This window comes from Centruroides sculpturatus, unplaced genomic scaffold, assembly GCF_000671375.1.
Source record: "Centruroides sculpturatus isolate CEXI.00-Female unplaced genomic scaffold, Cexi_2.0 scaffold121, whole genome shotgun sequence".
In the NCBI taxonomy this organism is placed as follows: domain Eukaryota; kingdom Metazoa; phylum Arthropoda; class Arachnida; order Scorpiones; family Buthidae; genus Centruroides; species Centruroides sculpturatus.
In genome coordinates, this window is record NW_019384708.1 from 501,564 (window position 1) to 521,172 (window position 19,609).

At 35.0% G+C, this 19,609-nt stretch overlaps 3 protein-coding genes across 4 annotated transcripts in view; 1 reads left to right on the forward strand and 2 right to left on the reverse strand.

Moving 5' to 3' along the window:
* Positions 1–1,608, forward strand: part of LOC111627746 (dorsal-ventral patterning tolloid-like protein 1) — a 16,440-nt gene extending 14,832 nt beyond the window's left edge. The window contains exons 4-5 of the mRNA XM_023371375.1: positions 1,205–1,316; positions 1,393–1,608. Coding sequence (XP_023227143.1) covers positions 1,205–1,316; positions 1,393–1,451 — 171 coding nt within the window. The 3' untranslated portion in view covers positions 1,452–1,608. The remainder of the gene's footprint in view (positions 1–1,204; positions 1,317–1,392) is intronic.
* A 536-nt stretch (positions 1,609–2,144) lies between these two features.
* Positions 2,145–4,794, reverse strand: LOC111627721. The gene has a single exon (XM_023371342.1). The coding sequence runs from the start codon at positions 4,686–4,688 to the stop codon at positions 2,145–2,147; it is 2,544 nt and encodes an 847-aa protein (XP_023227110.1). The 5' UTR covers positions 4,689–4,794.
* A 2,819-nt stretch (positions 4,795–7,613) lies between these two features.
* On the reverse strand, positions 7,614–14,446 carry LOC111627747 (putative fatty acyl-CoA reductase CG5065). 2 transcript variants are annotated; one of them, XM_023371377.1, is made up of 13 exons: positions 14,332–14,446; positions 13,233–13,328; positions 13,040–13,153; positions 12,528–12,703; positions 12,388–12,460; positions 12,145–12,251; positions 11,875–12,052; positions 11,758–11,802; positions 10,967–11,094; positions 9,326–9,565; positions 9,120–9,249; positions 8,352–8,479; positions 7,614–8,281 (listed from the first exon to the last, which is right to left on the reverse strand). In XM_023371377.1, the coding sequence occupies exons 2-13, from the start codon at positions 13,299–13,301 to the stop codon at positions 8,209–8,211; spliced, it is 1,461 nt and encodes a 486-aa protein (XP_023227145.1). In that variant the 5' UTR covers positions 13,302–13,328; positions 14,332–14,446; the 3' UTR covers positions 7,614–8,208. The 2 variants fall into 2 exon arrangements, with proteins under 2 accessions (XP_023227145.1, XP_023227144.1); XM_023371376.1 differs by lacking the exon at positions 14,332–14,446 and having other exon boundaries at positions 13,233–14,304.
* Between the last annotated feature and the right edge of the window lie 5,163 nt (positions 14,447–19,609).

Genomic DNA, 19,609 nt, shown 5'->3' on the forward strand with positions numbered 1-19,609 from the left:
GAGCAATGGCAATGTCGAATGGTGACACTCGGTAAGTAATCCTACAATTTTTTGTTTATAGCGTAGTTTATACGGATTATTCCCAAAAAATATATACGTATTTTGGAAATGTTGAGTCGGATTAGTCTAGAATCGATTAATTTTATGGAAGAAAATCTTTCAAACAGCCGTAGTCCGTAAACTTGATACGTGTCGGGTTGTGATTGGAAGGATTCGTAAGAAAGCGGATTCCTAGAGAATGGAACGTATCTCTATCTTATAGGGGGGTCGACTGTAATTCTATTAATAGTATCATATCATACACTTTTGAGGGGAATAACATTTTGGTATACCATGTTGAGACATGTCAAGTCATGGTGTGCCACGAATAGAAAAAGGTTGCAGAACACTGATCTACACTATATTGCAAAAAGTATTTGGACACCTGCTAAGAATTATTGAACACTGTTGTTTATTGTAACAATTTAGAAGTATGTCAACCCACTATTGGCCAGAATGACTGCAGAATATTGGAATTGCATTACTATAATCAAGTAAAAAATGCATCAGTATATACAATTTTAATTTGATCTTTTTTACTAGTAACTTCAGTAAAAATATACAACTACAAATGTGAACATGTACTATAATTCAATGCTTTATAGTACATGTTCACAAATGCTTGCTGTACAAATATAAGTAGGCATGTATTACAGGTGCAACTCTTCAGGTGTCTTTTTGGTGGTTTTGTATACTTTTAAATTATCTTGTATTAACTATATACATATACTGTAGTTGATATGACATCATGTACTGATGATTGTTTATTTCTTTAATTCATATTCATTTTCATTACTTCATTTGTCCATCATAGTTTAAAATGATAAAATCATGGCTTTTTTCTATGTTATGACTAGTAAGAGATTGAAATATAAAAAAATTATAATTATCTGAGTTCTAATTAAATGATCAATTATCCTTAGTTCAAAATTTATAACTAAAATATTTATATTAAAATACATTTTATTGTTTTCTAAAGAGTTCTGCATACATATCTATCTATTCAATATTTCTAGAATATTTATATTGAGATTGATCAAAATATATTCACACATTGAATATTCGTAGGTTGACTAATGACTAATATAATATTTGTAAATTAAAAATTTAACATACAGTATTTGTATATAACATTTCAATGATAATTTTATTAAACAATTTTTAGGATCGACCTGGAACAATTACATCTGACTCAAATGGAATTCTTGTTAAATTAGTGACAAATTCAACAAATAATTTATCTGGTTTTAAGGCACACTTTTTCACAAATTCTGTTGGTATGTATTTGAAAACTTTTTAAAATTAAATAAATTCAGTTTCAAAATTTATAATTTATTTTAATGTATTTTTCAGGTCGACCTTTAAGACATGTAGTTAGAGTAAATCCTTCTTCAAATTATGATTATTATTAAACTTATAAATTTTTGAATATATACTGTTATCTACTTTCATAAAAATTGTTAAATCTACTGAAAAAGAAATAATGTATAAAAGTATTAAAAACTAATTCCTAACTGTTTTAACTGTTCAGTTGAATTTGGTCAATAAATAAAATTGTTTTTGTAAAAATTATGTGGCAATTTATTAACAACAAAAAGGTCTTTACGAGCTTGATATTTATTTTCTTATTACATTATTAAAACTGAATTAAAATTTTTAATATATTTTCTATAATAATATTTATTTACATTACGTCATGCAATGTTGAAGACAAGCTTATTCTTTATCATAGTATAGTCAGGGTGACAAGAAATCCTCAATTTCCAGGGACTGTCTCCAGTTTTGCCTGTCTTTAATATTTCACTGTAGAATCAATCTTTGTATAGAGCAATGTTATCAACATGCCAATATAATATCACCAATTTATAGATCAATAAATAAATAAATTTTTTAAAATAATCAAAGTTCAAGTAGTTTTAGACCCCATTTTCAGTGATTCTGAAATGTGTCCCTGGTTGGATTGTAAATGTTATGATCAGNATGTCCGAAGCAAACTGAAACTTCCCGCCAGAACTTCAATGCTTTTATAGGATTGAAACAGCATTGGATTCCACCAATCAGCATTTACCAGCTCTATAAGACATCCGCCTATGGTCTGATGTCTTTTAACCAATGAGCGGTCGAGTCTTCAAAATGGTCTGATTGTCGTTTCTATGGCGACAACGGTCGTTCGTAAAAAGGCGGGAAAACTGAGTGCCAGACGATTTTTCCATCCCGACACCTCCACGGCCGAGGATCAAACTGAGCTTACTCAAGCCTGTTTGATTCCTTCCACAACACCAGACAATCTTACAAAAATCGTCCGATATCGGACTGACCCATACATCCGGAACATCCGGGAATTTTACCCGTCTACGCGCAGAGATGCCTTTGCTACCTATGCCTAATAACCGCTTTCGTAAAGCCAACGCAATCCGGTATGGGGTAAACCGTTTCGGGATCCACCCTCCAGTAAGTGTCCAAGTGTTTTTCTTCTTCGGTCTACTACCGAAAAACAAGTTGTACTTCTCCAGCACGTCATCCAGCTTAGTCTGTGCCGACGTCGGGGGAAGCGGAGGAACTCCCCTTACTCTCCCGTCCCATCTTCCGCGATCGTGCAGCTGTCGCGGGGACGGAGTTTGAACCCGTTCCCCGACTCTCCCGTCGGAATCAAGTACTATTTTTACAGCGAACGTTCGCTTTTCTACCACATCCGGCCATTCCCACCGGACATCCAATTTGTCATCCGGGGAAGACTTTTCCACGAGAACCGTATCCCCGATGTTATATCCCTTTTTCCGTGCTTCCACGTTGTTAGGCACTGCATACTCTTCTCGTTTTTCGTCCGTATGCTTAGTTGCAAGATCGTGGACCGCTTTGATCCGATCCATCTCTACATTCCCTACTTCTAACCTACGGGTCATTTCGCGCGTCAATCCTGCAGTGCAATCTGTCCCCTGATCGTACCACATCAGTTTGGGACAACCCGTCCGCGTAAAGAATCGCATCAATACCGAACAAGTGACCCTCGCTGACAGCGATCTCCTCCCTTCCACTTCTGACCAGCGGGTGCATAATCCAATTATGCTAACTGTGTATCGATGACCGTTAGATGACAAGGGATCAATCGGTACAATCACGCCCATGTTAACCACTTGAAACGGGGTTGAGAATCGAGTAAGTGGTGTAGCTGGAGTCCTATCTAGGACTAGATCAGGCGCTCTTACTAAGCACCTACGACTATCCTGGCAGTACTTCCGGATATCGGTCACCATTCCCGGCCAATGGAAGCCCTCGCGAACGCGACTTGCTAATTTCCGACTGCCAAATCGTCCACCGCACAGAGCTTTGTGTGCTAAATCTAACACTTCCGTTCTCCGTTCTTGGGGAACAACTACCTGATTAATGGGCCCGCCGAACGAACTATCTTGCCGATATAGTATCTCGTCCTCTACAGTTAACCCATCTTTCTTACGCTTAGTGGCCTCCCACAATCGAGAAAGTGACTCGTCCCGGACTTGGGCGTCTCGTACTTCTGTTCCTTTCTCATTTTCGGTGCTATTTTCACTGCACCCCGCTTCTGAGAGAGGTTCTAGCTTCTTTTCCCGATGGTTTCTGTTACCATCTACCCTTAAGTTCCTCACTTGTCTTTCTCCCTTTCCCTGGAGTCTCTCCTTTCGGTCTAATACCATCCGGGAATCCCCTTCCGATAATAGGGCAACCGTGGTCTGCTGTAACTTGTCTGTCACGGCACAAGTCGCAATCGCCGGCTCACCCGTTCCTGTGAGGTCTTCCTCCCACAGCCCTATCGGTATCGTTACGGAATCGGTCCGGTGACCGAAGGATCCAACCTGTTGGATTTCCTCCTCCGTTTCCGCCACCAATGATTCCCTTATGACCGAAATCTCATCCCCAGAATCGACCATAGCCGAAAGACTATTTCTGTCGCCTACCGACTTGATTCTTTTCGACGCCTCCCTGACCTTTGGTTGATCACACGCCGTTATCCTCACTACCGGAAGTTTGTCTTTTTGGGATGTCTTGTTCGTAGTTACTAGCCGCGCCCGTTTGGACTCATTGGATGCCTTCCACTTAGGACAAGCTCTCCTCCAATGCCCAGCCCTTCCACAGGAACTACAATTACCCTTGGGGGTCCATTCGACCGGACTCTGTGTCGAGAAAATGAGTTTCCTCGTCATTCCACTCTGAGAGTTCCGTCGCTCTCTAACCTCCTCGCTGCTACCGGCCAATCTACTACCTGACACCTCCCCAAACTTCTCTGTGACCTTAGCTACTTCCGCCGGCTTGCCCCATCCCTGGGAACCTGAGTCGTCTAATTCCCTCTTCACGACCTGACCCGTCGATCTCCGTGCCTGAAAGAGCCGCCTATCTTTCTCTAATAGGCGTTCCGCTTCCCTCAACTCGGCCTCGATTTCCGCTTTCCTAGCCTTAGCCTTAGCTTCGACTTCCGCCAACCTGGCCTTGGATTCCGCTGCCCTCCTTTTGGCCTCAGCGAGTTCAACCCGTAGTCTCATCAATTCGAGCTCGTTTTCTGGGACGCCTTTTCCCCGCCCCACCTGTCTCTGACTGTCTTGGTCGTCTGACCTTCCCGGCTCATTGTCTTCCCAATCCCCAGTTTGCAAACGCCTCGATTTTGCGCCTCTAGGCATCTCTGTGCTAGCGAGTAAAATAAAGTTTTACCTGGGTCAATGATTGCCGGTGTTCCTCTGTCCTTATGTCCGTCACAGATCAGCCCTTCCGATCTGTAGTAATCCAACGTAATCCTGTAGTAATCCTGTCGAAACTGTGTAATCCTGTCGAGTCTGCGCCAGTCAACTTCAAATACACTTCCGAGTCAGTTAAATTTAAAACTTAATGTATATTTGAAAATAAACGTATGTACAATTACAATTAAAGTTCACATATAAGAATTACAAACAAAGTTCAAAGTAATCATCCACGGCAACAGGTCCGTCGGAAAAGCACCTTGCGACGTACAAATTCAAAGTCCATAACACTGCAACAAGATGAGGCAATCTTCTAAAACCACTTAGGCGAACTAAGGTCAGTGTGAGTTCACTTTCTAATGTACGAAGCAAACTGAAACTTCCCGCCAGAACTTCAATGCTTTTATAGGATTGAAACAGCATTGGATTCCACCAATCAGCATTTACCAGCTCTATAAGACATCCGCCTATGGTCTGATGTCTTTTAACCAATGAGCGGTCGAGTCTTCAAAATGGTCTGATTGCCGTTTCTATGGCGACAACGGTCGTTCGTAAAAAGGCGGGAAAACTGAGTGCCAGACGATTTTTCCATCCCGACAGTCAGGGTGACAAGACATCCTCAATTTCCAGGGACTGTCTCCAGTTTTGCCTGTCTTTAATATTTCACTGTAGAATCAATCTTTGTATAGAGCAATGTTATCAACATGCCAATATAATATCACCAATTTATAGATCAATAAATAAATAAATTTTTTAAAATAATCAAAGTTCAAGTAGTTTTAGACCCCATTTTCAGTGATTCTGAAATGTGTCCCTGGTTGGATTGTAAATATTATGATCAGCCTAATATAGTGTCCTCCTAAATAGTACCATTTTTGTAAACAGCCAATGAATACATAAATATTAAATACATGAATTTTTCTTATAATGAAGCATTATAAATTACTAAATGTGTGATGTAAAAGATATTAGGTGCTTTGGCTGGTATGTCTTTTTGTGTGTGTGTGTGTGTGTGTGTTTTAGTATGTTTGATAAAGGTTCAACATTCTTGAAAAAGTTTCTTAAACTCATTTTTTAATTCAGTTTATTTATTGTATTTATTTGCATTTTTGTTAAATCTTATCAATTATACTTTTATCCATCTACAGGTTTTTATAATATATCCAGTTTAATAGTCCAATTTTAATATTAATTTCTGTTAAAGAAAACTACAATTAATATTTTTTATTAAAACTACAATTTTACATTTTAACATCATGTTAATAAGAGATTATCATATTATAAATGGTGAGGTGTCACTCCCCTGTAATCCCTATAAAATGTCCACTTGTTTTCTGCACACAAACAATAAGGTGATAGATGTTGGTTAGGAACTTTCTGAGACTTCTCCGGATGTCGTGTGAGTTTTGCCGACCCGGAAAGAGGGAGTTAGTTAAACTCGCGTCAGCATGTACGAGGGGTTAGAACTGTATATGATTGGTGGTGGACACACACTGACTCAGGTACCATTACAAATGAAATCCGTTTATTTTATATCAGAAGAGTTTACAATGTATTTCTCCTTATCTCTAGCGAAGATCAATAGAGTCCACAGCTGCTAATTTGTTGTGGAAACCTCGTCCAGTTGTCGGTCTCGGAGCGGTGTCGTGGGTAGTCCAGCGGACGGAGGACGAAGGCAAAGCGAAATAAGGAATTCCAGAGATTTGGCAGACAAAAGGAGGAGAGAGGCACGGGTCACTCTGGACGTTTACAAATTACAGAAGTCCGGGGTATTTAAGAAATTTCATTTCCGAATTTCCTTCTCCGATTGGTTCTGTTTTCCTCTCGCCGTTTCTCGATTGGTTTCCTCCCTTGTATTTAGGTGGAAATGAGATCGGATCGGGTGACGAGAAAGGTCGGTCTTAGGCGTTCAACCTGACACCATCCCTCGACTCTGACCGAGAGATGTTGATGGAACTTCGAAAGCTGCGCTCATATTTTTGATCGTTATATTCTCTATTCTGGCATTTTGGAATGTTAACTGTCAAACGCGACGTTTTCCTTTCGTCAAACCACCCCGTTTTCCGACTCAATTTAACTTCAATCGATCCTTTGTATACGAGCGGTGGTCAAGCGGTCATCGTACCCTGAACACTGGGAGTTCGGTCTTGGGTTCGTGCCTCGCTCTTTCGGGTTTTCTCCACGTCTATAACGCCTAAATAGGGGCCAGTTTCTCTTAAAAAGGCACCTCCCTAGGCAGATCGCCCGAGTGTTGCGTTGCCATAACTTAACAAACAAACAAACATTGTATAAGAGCGTCAGTGTCAAAGTTAAAACGAACTCTCTGGCCTGACACTGTTGTATTTCTGAACGTGTCGGAGTCGCACTTGGGATTCGCATTGTTTACTTTCGTGTCGCGTCATTTATTACAATTTCTTTTCTTCTATTTTTAAATATTTTTAGCGCGATTAATAACGGATTCGACTCGATCTGGACCTCACAGTCGTTCTGCAGAAGGTGAACTCTCTGACCTGTCTTCAACTTACCCTTTTATTCGGTTCTCCTTTCCCACGTATCTGGACATACTCAAATTTGGTAAAATCGGATAGAAAGAATGAAATTAGCTCCTGACTATATCCTAATAAGTTTTACGTCATCAGAGGAAGAGAAATGTAATGTTATTTTGTTAAATATTAATATACTTAATCGGACATTTAATTGTGCCTTATTAATGATTATACACAATCTCTTGACTTAAAATATATAAATTAATGAAGAGCATCATGATAATATCTGATAAATGATGTAAAGCATTCTAATCTATTTAGATGAGTTGTTCTAAAGCTGAGAATGGTCAGATATTTGACCAAAACACATTTAATTTTATTAAAATTGTTGGCTAGTTAAATTAAATAGTCGTTTAATTAATTTATTTATCAATAGAATATTAAATCTTGTAAACTTTTATTATAAAATTATTTTTAATGTAAAATACAAGAAAAAAAAAGCAAAACAGAGGTCAAACATGCAACTCTAACTCCAGACGCACGGTGATAGAGTATGACCAGTATTTACATATCTTATACAAAGAAATTGCTGACAATACGGGTACCAGCTTGGCATACAAGAGATAGGCCCTAGAGATGTAAACGGGTATGATCACTGCGAAGAGACTTTATGATCACTGCGAAGAGACTTTATGATCACACTGTGTTCCATAGTTTAATCTGTTTTCATTAGCTACACAAGAAACAATTACAGTAGTCTCTTCATTTCTCGTATAAACAATATTAAGACTTTCCAAGATTTAATCGTTTTAATAATTAATAAAATTTTAGAATTGTTGGACATCGATAACTATATTTTCCTAGTATTTTGTATGGATTATATTGTGGAAAATTAATAAGTAATACAATTAATGTATATAATACAGAATTAATGTAAGGATCTCAGAAACACTAATCTTAAATCCTTCATTGGAAAATTATATAAAGGTAAGGCTGTAAAGGAATCCAGAAAACAATACAGTTTTTGCAAGTAAAATGCAATAATATTTCCTGTAAAAGTAATAACGTTATGCTATAAATTATATTATTTAGAAATGGAAGAATATAAATAGATACTTACATTAATAAGTTTTTTCTGCTTCGAGGGATTGTCGAATCATCTTCCTTCAAAACAAATCTCCTGATACCTAGAACGTAATCTTCCATGTAGTGGTCCCAATTGAGTTTCGAGATATCAAAATCGAAATTCTGAAATAAAATTTCGATTATTTTGCATGTTTAATGAGTATTTTTTTTTCTTGTTTTTGTTTAGCACAACTGAAAAACACATTTTTGTTTTCGAACAAGTCGTCAAGCCTCAATAAATCCTCAGTGTGTCTGATTCTACCTCAAGCTGCCAGATCCAATAACTTTTTATGAAAATAAAATGTATTGCAAGTAATTATAATTATCAAACGAATTATTAATTCAAAGAATTCATATATTTTATCACTTTCTGATTTTTTTATTCTGTTAATAGGTAATACGATGAATATAAATCAAACAAAATCATTGTTAAAAAACAATGATTTTGTTTGCATAATGGATTCAACACTTGGATATTTTGGTGAAAAATTTGATTATTTTGTGAAATATAACGTTATACTATTTATAGAAACATTCAAAATTGGTATTGTTAACAAGAAAATTTGCTTATTTGTAGGAGTATCTCTATGATGGCGTGTAAAACGGCATCCAAACAAACATATTTTTGTACATATCATAGCCACATACTTGTCTCCAAAAGATGTAATGCAGCAGGGATTTCTGTTAGCTTCTCAAACTTTACAGTATTCCCTCGTTATATTGCTCTTTTTGTTTCTCTCCCAACAAGCGCGATTAATCCTACCTGTTTATCTTTCTTCGACATCGTTTCCAGCAATTCCTCCACATTTCTGGAACGAAACTTCCAATCTCTCATACAAAAATATTCTAACGTGCTCATTGTCTTGTGAACATTGTTGTAAACTTTCATCATCCTAAATTGTAAATTATATGAATATCATTTTACATAACAATACAATAGATAAGCAAATTTAAAATAATATATTTTACTTTGGTTTCTTGCCAATAGCAACTTGAAATATATCGGTTAACAGTGCAGGAAACTGGTGTTTCATTACATTGTGTATACAATTCCAATAATAATACTTCTTGGGTATTTTTATTGGATATAAAAATGTGTTTTCCGAAGGACATTTCCAAAACTGTAGGTATGAACATTGGAGAAACTTGCGAATTGTCAGAGGATTTATGGATCCAGAAGTACAATTGTAAACTGGGATTTCATCTTGTCTGAAAGAGAAGAGCAGACAGTTTTTCTGAAATATATTTAAAAGATAATATAAGATTTCTACATGAATTTAATAACGGTGAATTTGTAATATGTCCGGACGTTTTTAATAAGACATTTATATATTTTTTGATATAAATTATTAATAATTAATTATTGCAAAAAGAAACAAGCAATTTTGACATTATGCATATTTTTTCGGTGTTACATAAGTTAAGGCTGATTGTAATCTGTCTTATTCAAGCGATCTTCGGCAGATGGTATTCAAAATATGTTTTTACTGTGGAAAAAGTCTTTCCCAAATACAGTAAAATCTCTGTAATCCGACATATATCAGACTGGCGAGTGCTGGATTACAGTAGTTTGTCGGATTACTTGATTTTATATGTATGTACAGTAAAAAAAATGTACTTAGCTCACAGGTTAATTTATCGTATTAATTATGATTGTGACTGTTAGTTACTCAGTCTCTCTCTGTCGCATACATCAAGTATTAATACGAGTGACTATAGAGACTGTAAAGTAGTAACCTTTTAGCACAGCGGGGACAAAGGGGGTACGGCTTTGTTAATTAGACCCACCTGCGGTGAGACGGTAGTACAATTGCCATATTGTAAACGAACGAACGTAAACAAGTGGCGGACGTTTGTGTAAGCTTCACTCTCGTCGGGTGACGGCGGACCCGAGTGTAAGCTGTTCGGGCAAAGGAAAGGGATTGTGATTGGTCGGAAGTCCCCGTCCAAAAACCCTTAAATTGCGGGCCGAACGAGAGGAAAGGAGAGAAGGGCAAGAGACTGGTACACGGTAGTCTCAGGCACTTGGGAAGCCCGCTGAGCGTAAAGAGAGAGTGTTCTCCTCTGTTAATCTTCTCAGGGACGGGTTAGTGCTGAGACCGGACCGACCGTGCAGTTGAGCCGACTCCGAAAGCTGACTGAGGTCTCTCCCAAGAGTATTAGTTTCCAGACGCCAATCTGGCACGTGAATTCACCACGCATGATCTTCCTGTACATATGCTACGTTTATAACTTGTACAACTGTAAATAAACTATATATATATTCAATTTGAGTGTGGAGGTGTACTTTCCGACGAACCTGATTCACTACATCGAGTCGTGATATACAAGAAACCAACTCAACGAGGCGGAGTTGGGAAGGAACATTTTTCAATAAGATCTTCACTGAGACACTATTGTATTCACCAAAATTGTAATAGATAGAATCAGACAGATTTTGCATTAGAATCCTATTTAATCCTTCCGTTCAAGTACGATAAGAATTTTGAAAATGTAATTCCTTAATTTTCTAATTTTAAAAATTCGCAGAAAAATAACGGTCTTTAAAATCAGAAAACTTCGTAAAGCTGATGTATTTCATAATTTATTAAAATATTCTTGAAATCTTACCTTCGGTGAGGAGTAATTGCCTTTTTCCAAGCCGCAGATAATAATAAACTAACCACTGTGTCTGAAGGAATTATATCACAAATTTTATCTTCGTCACTCAACATGCTTCTAAGTATTCCTTTCAATCCCTGAAAGTAGTGCTGAACACTGTAAAAAATTTCGTATTTGGATACCCGATATTATTTGGGTAATTTAATGGCTTGCAATCTGTGGAAATCGACAAATGTATTCAGAAACACTGCATACCACGAAGATCCTTTAGTTCTCAAGAGAAAGAAGCGTATTATTTAATGGAATAAAAATACTTATCGTAATATTTAGCTTTATTAAAAACACTCACTGAAATATAAATAAAAAAATAAAGCGTTTAAATTAAATAAAAATTTACAAAAATTAAAATACATTTAAGAACAAATAGTAATTTACTTCTGCTCTAGAAGGGCCACCGGAAAGTAAAGTTCGAAAAACACTGAGTTATAATTAGAAGCTAACTAACATTGTTCATTTAATTAAAGTAAATGGTAATTGGTCAACTTCTAACTCTAACTTTTGATTCTTAAACCGGATATACACGTACTGGTATACCTGAACATTCGAGTTTCTGATATACCTGAACGTGTGGATGACAGCACTCGGGTGGTGTACCAAAATCCAGAGTATACCAGGGAGTCTGAGTTTACCTGTGTATACATCGGTTACTCGAATACAAAAACAGATGTCCGACGTTAAGCACTACAAAGTATGTTATTTTTACCGTTCCTTCATTTCCAGAAATATTTAAATACACTTACATTTGCAGTTATATAATCCACAGCACTATTGTTTTCATTCCATCCCTAAATAAATAAATTTCTCGTGATTATTCACAAATATGTAATTTATTTTGATATAGAATAAAAACTACTCACATAAAAAGGTTCTTTCCAAGTGCAACCTACGATAGAAGGTCTTACAATTACTATAGGCAAATCTCTACAGAAGTCATTTAAATAATTTTCTGTTATGGCCTTTGTTAAAGTATAGGTATTGGGTCGACCTTCAAGAATATTTTCGTCTCTTATCTCTAATGAGTCATTCTTTTTAAGACTGCAATTGTAAAAATATTAACACGTTGCGCTTGATGGAATCTCGGAAATTACAGGAAAATGTATTTAAAGTGGCATAATACAGTACAATACTTTGCGATTTTTTTAAATTCTTCATAACTTCTGGACATTGTATAGATTTTTTCATCCACTTCTTCTCTATTGCAACAAGAATAAGCTGTAGATGCGTATAAGAATGCCTAAAATTATTATGTAACTTATATTACATATTAGAATTATGAGAAAATATTTTGAAATATGAAACATTTCTGTGCTAAATTTAATGCTGTGTACATTAAAAATAAGCTATAATTAAACTACTATTAAAATATTTACCAACAAATTGTTCATACGACGACAAACTTCGGCCACATTTTTCGTCGCTTCCACATTATTAACAAATGCATTTCTACAAAATAAATTAAAATAAATACACAAAATCATAAAATTATTTGCTTAATTAATGTAAAACTTGCCGAAAAGGTTCAGTGAATTTAACTGAAGCAGCCAAGTGAAACACCATCGAAACATTTTTTGTTATCAAATTCATATTCGAAGAGGAAATCCCGAAATTGTCTTGAGTGAGGTTACCTTCGATGCATTCTACTTTATTGCAAATCTCCGGATTTTTCAGTAAAACATTTTCGAAAATCTTTTATAAATATGAAAAAATATATTAAGTTTCAATATTAAATAAAACAATGTAAACAATTCTAACAAAATGATGGCACTTATTAAAAACTCTTTTTATCAATATATTTACTACTCCAACATAAAATTCTTAATTTATTATTGACTATATTAGAGATATATTAATTGTGATGAGGAATTAAAAAAAAAATGTAATGAGGATTGAAGACCGTCAGGTACTATACAATACGTTTCTTCTGTGCCTAACGAGGATCTTTTTTTTTCAGGACTTCGCCTCAATTTTATCGCGATGTCCTAGTTTATCTTTAATGAAATACAGTATATTATTTTATCTTACTTTAGAACGAAGCAGTTCCGTCTTCCTTTCTTCCGCTTGCATTCCTTTCTTGCATCTGATTAAAACGTAAATCTTTTTAGTATTGCAGGACCTTAACAATTTCTCTAAAAGCACCTTCAGGTATTAAAAAAAAAGAAAATATAAATACACTAGAAACATTATCTGCGCGTAAAAGATATGTAGAAATGCTTGCCTTTCCTAAAGATCCCGTTACTCCTGTTAAAAAAACTTCACGAAATTCGTAAAATTTCGATATGGACATCTTTCTTTCGAGAATCTATCAAATATTCTGTTGAATGAATCAATATGGACAACAATAAGAATTAAGATTTGTTTCACAAACAGTCAAAGTACCCACAGAGCCCATTAACAGGCTATAGATCTAAGGCTTCTTTTGTGTACATAAGCCTTCTTACGAGTGTATATTGAAGTACTGACTGACACACTGACTTCTAATCTACACAACCGGGATTCAATTCCCTAGAGTAAGCAACAAAATGTTAATTGGTGCTCTGGGGTTCACTCAGCCTTAATTACAATGAAGGCTGAATGAGCAACCAGTTCATTGTAACGAGTACAGTATACATCTATCCCTCTTTTTACGCGGTCCATCTTTACTCGATTTTGAAATTTTCACTGCGCTGACTATAGTATGCAATATTACAACTCTAGTATAAATATATCATTAATTAAAGAATCAATTAAACTCGTTTTTATTATATTTTTAAGTGCATTTATTATATTGTCAGTGTATTATATAAGCTTATTAATATTCTTAGTGCGTCAATACAATTCTACTTTGTTTTCAGAAAGTACCTATTGTGTCCTTGGTATATTAATTAACTTCTATTACGTGTTACATGTCATTGCTTACGAAGAATACGACAATGGAAACAAAAACACTTATATACACAGAAATAATCTCCTGTAAAATATAATTTCTCGTATTATTTGTTAATTTGTAAACTGATCCTATAATGCCAATTATTTCCTGTTAAGTGTGTTGTTATTTTAGTGGAAAAAGGTTCATGGGCAAACGCATTGTAAGACTTACAGCAACAACAGCCGAATTAAAGGCAATTTTTCTTATGAAAAATCGATCCTAATAAATATAAAAAAGTCTATTATAGTATATAAACTTTGTGGGAATATAATATTTTTAAAAAATACAAAAAGATTCATTCTAGAAAATATTTTATGCAACGATTCAGTCATTTTCTAATGTTTATCCTAAACTATAAATTTACAATTATTTTGTTAATTCACGATAATGAAAATAAGAAAAATCTTACCATAAAATTCGACGAAGAAGCTGATTCAATACTTGATTTCTGGAATACGTGGATAGAACAATAGACACAGCTTCCTGGTCTATTGAAATATACTTTATGTGTCGATCACGACTGGTTTTCTTTGTTATAAATAATAAATTCGCAGTTAGCATAATACACAAGTATCTTGCCAAGTAATTACGAGGTAAAAGTTTACTTTTAATACATGATGCGTTTTTTTTCTAATTTTGATTTCTTAAGAGACCTCACTAGTAGACGTATCGTAAATACATAGAAATCTTTGGGAGTGATGCGTATAATAAGAGCTATAAACGAAAACTCATCGGATTATTTACCGACTATTTACGATGGAAGCCGCCATTGCATAACTTTGTTTACATCGCGGAGTAACACATTGGAGGCGGACGCTTACAAATCGTGTAACGTGACCACGCTGGACGTCATCACATCACGTGACCCACGACGTGTTTTTTCCCTCCATTTATTTTTCTGCCCGATATTTCCTAGCGTTGAGATCGACACTTCCTTTTTGATGGAGGTGTCATTCGGGATGGCGAGAAGGTGTGAACAGCGTATATGGGTGGTAGCGTTAGACACAGAAGCACAAACTCCGTTTACAATTAACACCCGTTTATTAATATACAAAAAACATCTTATAAAAATCAGATCTCATTTGGTCCTTAAAACCAGGGCTGTGGAGTCGTGTAAAAATCTACCGACTCCGACCAGGGGCGACTTGTTACCGAAAGAGACCCGGAAATTCTGATGTCATCACGTGACCTCAGAATAAAATATTCAATAAATAGAGTTGTAATAAAGATAGAACGTAGAGACTTTTTATTCCAAAGCTATAAGTAAAATCTTCATTAAGAGATATGATACATGACCACTTTTATGTCTTCACCCTGTCGACCTTTAATTAAGAACCAAAATTTAATATTATTAATGTCCCTTTATACGTAAGCCACAGTGCCACATTTCGTTTCTTAAACTTCACCCATTCTGAGATATTGTTTAATATCTCAGAACAGAAAATAAAAAAATTAAACAAATTAGATGTCAACACACACACGCGCGCGAATTTTTTCCCTTTTATTGACTTTTTTGAGGGGTTCGGGAGGTCTCCAAACGTGTAGTTTTGCAAAAGAAACTTGGAGGGTCAAATTTGACACGATTCCAATACTTTTCCGTTTTATATACATTACAAGTTGGGAAGTAAAAAGGAGTCGGAGTCGGCGGATTTTTTGACGACTCCGACTCCGACTCCACAGCCCTGCTTAAAACTAATCCTACGCACACTGTCCAGATTGGATGCGATGTTCGCGATGAGAGGGTTTCCCAAGTTGGTCGCTCTTGAACGGCGGATCTAAACGGACAGTCCCTGATGGAAAAGGCGAAGAACACAGTTCGTTGATTCTTGTATCCAGAATAATAGTTCTCTGTCCTGGCCGGCACGCTCCTGAACTTAAGAAATCCTCTTCTCCTCTCTGTGGGAAAATCTCTAAAGTTAAGCGAAGAAGATTCTAGCCTAGTTAAGCGAAGAAGATTCGGTTATCCTTATGAACGAAGAACACCAAGGAAAGACCCTCTGTCCTTGAATTCCAGCCTCTTAAAGGTTTAGCATCCCTGATTAGACGCTGTGGTTGGTCGTGATCTCCATCCTCTACCCCTCCGATTGGTCCCTAATTGTTGCCAGGGTCAGTCGAGACAGAATTCGGAGATAGGACCCCTGCCTTAATTGTTTATTGAATTTTGTTGCGAATCCGCCCGTAATTCACAATCAAGCATTTTTACCCCGGTTGTAAACATTACCAGCTGCACCCGCGTGACATTTAGTTCAATTATACTGTACATTCTATCTTTCTGTTTTCGCGATCGTTGGAAAAATTGGTAGAATTCCCGACCTGCTCTCTCACGATATTGTATTAATCAAAAGCATTTTAATTGAATCAACTTTCTTTTAAAACAGATTTTGGTCGAGGTTTCTGCCTCCGAGAGGGACTTCACATTATACAGTATTCACAATTTGAACTTTTTAAAAGCATATGTTTAAAGCACCTTTGTGGCCTTCTGAATATACGCAAATTTCGCCATGTATTAAAAGTAAACTTTTACCGCATCAATTATCAACGATGAAAACAAATAAAGAATGCCGGGAAAGTCCAGTAATAAAGTTGCCATCTTTTAATAAAAAATGAAATAATTGAATGATATTCATTAATAAAATGTAATTTTAGATTTATTAGTGTCTGAGGTATTCCAACATACACATCACCTCTCATAAGTAAGCTACAGATGTCAACGTAAACCAGAGTTCTAGAGCTATGCTTTCAAGTAGAGTTAATGTGTCAGGTTGTCGATAGCTGGGGTTAGAATCGCATTACGGCGAGAAGAAGTTGGTTTATCTGTTTGGTTAGTTGGTAGTTTTATCGTTTTCAAATATTTTTAAGTAACTTTTTCTACTGTTCTGTAAAAAAATCTTATTCGTAATTACATTTTTAATTTTATATCACGTATAAAGAAAGAAATAGTATATTTGGTTTATAAAAAAATTTAATAAGATGATAATTTAAAATTACAGTTAAGGATATGGATAGAGTTTATGGATCCAGGTTTTAAAATTGTTATATTGCTACATATTTTTGTACATAATGTTCTGAATATAAAATATCTGTTCAATATACTGTATAGATCAGCGTTTCTCAAAGTGGGCGATAACGCCCCCTTGTGGGCGCTGGAGGCTTTCAGGGGGGCAGTAGAAGGCTCAAAGAGAATTGGGGGCGTTAAGGAAATATAGAGGAGCGACGGCAGACAAATTCTATATATAAATATTCGACGGAATATATATAAAATGTTGACATTTTATATATTTTTTATTGAAGGTAACAACTTGAATATTTCTAACACATTGACTTTTATTTTAGCTCAGCGTTTCTCAAAGTAAGCAATAACGCCCCCTTCTGGCGCGATGAATAGATCTATGATAGAGGCAGGGTATTGAACGGTGACCAAAGGCAAAATTGGGGCTGATAAGAGGAAACATTGCGTTTAATGGTTTCCAGATGATGAGAACAATGTACAGTAAGGGCACAAAGTGTGAGATTCATAGAAAAGTTTTCCTAAGAATATTTCCAATCCTTTTCTCACACAAGAGAAAATGGGTTAGGGGGCGTTGGGTATAACTTTATGGAACAAAGGGGGCGGTGGATCGAAAAAGTTTAAGAATCACTGGTATAGATAATGGTAGAATAAGTAAATCAATTTGCATTTTACTGTTTTGTTTTATTACATATGTATGACAATATAATTAGGAAAACCATAGGTCATCCTTTGATATATTTAAATAACCTTAGAAATTTAAGCCAAATAAAGACAAACTATTTTAAAAATAATTTATTAACTTTAACATTACATAAAGTGTTCTATAAAATTTCACTTGATTCAGTATAGTGAGAAATAATATTTGGAATGAAATAGTTTTGTATTTTTGACACGAGAAATTACATTTCTTATAACACTCATATTGGCCCTATATATTTTGGTAATTTATATAATATTCTGCACTATCAAAAGTAAAATATGAATGAAGATTTATTAATGGCCTACTACACCTGTCCTTTGTTTTTAAAGATCTAAAACATCAGTAGCATGTCTTTCTTTTAGAACTCCATGTCATCACTACACTGTTAATTGTGAATAACATATGTATATCATAACTTCTTTATCACTTTATTAAACTGTTATTAAATAAATAAATATATATATATATAAATTGAGTATCGCCATTTGTTGACTAATATCTGGATTACTATGAAAAACAACAATTTTTTCAATGGATAATTTTCTGAATAGACTTTTTATTTAATTATTTCATCAATTATTTTGTATAATTATGATTCTTACAATGGAACTATTCAGGTATTACGTCAGTAGTTTATGGGAGAGGCGGGTTCCTTTGTATTTCACGATGGAAGGAAGGAAGGGTGCGTGTTTGATGACGTAAGACTGGACCCGTGATTTGTTTTTTTCTTTCGTCATTTCTTTTAAATTATGTATTACATATTACGATTCGACAATAATTTACATTTTCTAAGGTATTATTTATTTATTTACTGTTACAAAATACAAGAAAAGTTCCGAAAGACAAATGATTTCCACCCCCTGACAAATAAAAGTGAACAAATAAATAACAAAAGTAATTAACAAATATACGTTATAATAAATTACATAATTAAAAAAGTAAAATATATAAAAAAAAATTAAATTTAAACTTGAAAATAACAAAATTTCAATTGATTTGATATTAATTTTGATTATTATTTTATTATTTTTGGTTTAATTGATTTAGTTTAATCGATAAATAAAATTCTAGATCAGACAAGGAAAGATATGGGCAGGAGGCCCTGATTAATTATGTACGAGCCTCTGCTTTGGACCCGAAGTCATGTTATTTTAATTCAAATTTAAATAGATGACCGGCACGACTCCGTTGCTAACGGAAAAGTATGATTTACAGGGGCAAGTCACTACTAATTTGAGGTGGAGAGCATATATTTTAAATTAAATAAATGCTCTCCACCTCAAATTGCAGCCCGGCATTGTGATAATGTCACAGTAAATAATTGCTTGTCGTTTTATAAATTTGTATTGAGGAAGCCGAACACTCGTACTGCATTTTGATAAGCCGTACAAAACCTGCAAAATGATATTTGGGTTAAGTACCTCTATTTAATTGCTTCTTTATGCTGTAAATAATTTAAGCGAAATTTATGTTCTTATAATATACAGAGTAATTAAAAAATATTGCACTCACGTACGTCTTTAATTGAAATATCGCTCTGTTTTCATATATTTATTAGAATGATTCCTTCTGTTTTTGCTTTATAAATAAACAGTTGGGTTCTCCATTGAAGTGTGGAACGAGTGTTTAATTTTTACAACAGTAAAAATATGCATTAAATGTTAAATTCGTTATTAAATGATTTATTTTTTAATCCATATTACAAGTTAATTGTATTGGCATATTAGGGTATGGTCAAATATAATAAAATATTTATAATAATACTAGCTGCAAGGACCCGCTTCGCTGGGTTTTTATTTGTTCGTACATTTGTATGTAATATAGTTTTTTATATATATAAAAGACTGTTTTTCTAAGTAATCTAGAATCTAGCTGCAAGGACCCGCTTCGCTGGGTTTTTAAAAAGTAACGATAGTGAAGATTAAGATAATTACATTATAGCCAATCTTACCCGTTTTCACAGAATGCAAGAATTAG

Excerpts from the sequence above, each read along its gene's own strand:
- LOC111627721 (XM_023371342.1), bottom strand. The coding sequence starts at position 4,688 with ATGCCTAGAGGCGCAAAATCGAGGCGTTTGCAAACTGGGGATTGGGAA.
- LOC111627747 (XM_023371377.1), bottom strand. The coding sequence starts at position 13,301 with ATGTCCATATCGAAATTTTACGAATTTCGTGAAGTTTTTTTAACAGGA. Across the intron at positions 12,461-12,527 it reads AAATTCACTGAACCTTTTCG|AAATGCATTTGTTAATAATG; the intron begins GCAAGTTTTACA and ends TTTATTTTGTAG. Across the intron at positions 9,250-9,325 it reads GCTATTGGCAAGAAACCAAA|GATGATGAAAGTTTACAACA; the intron begins GTAAAATATATT and ends TTTACAATTTAG.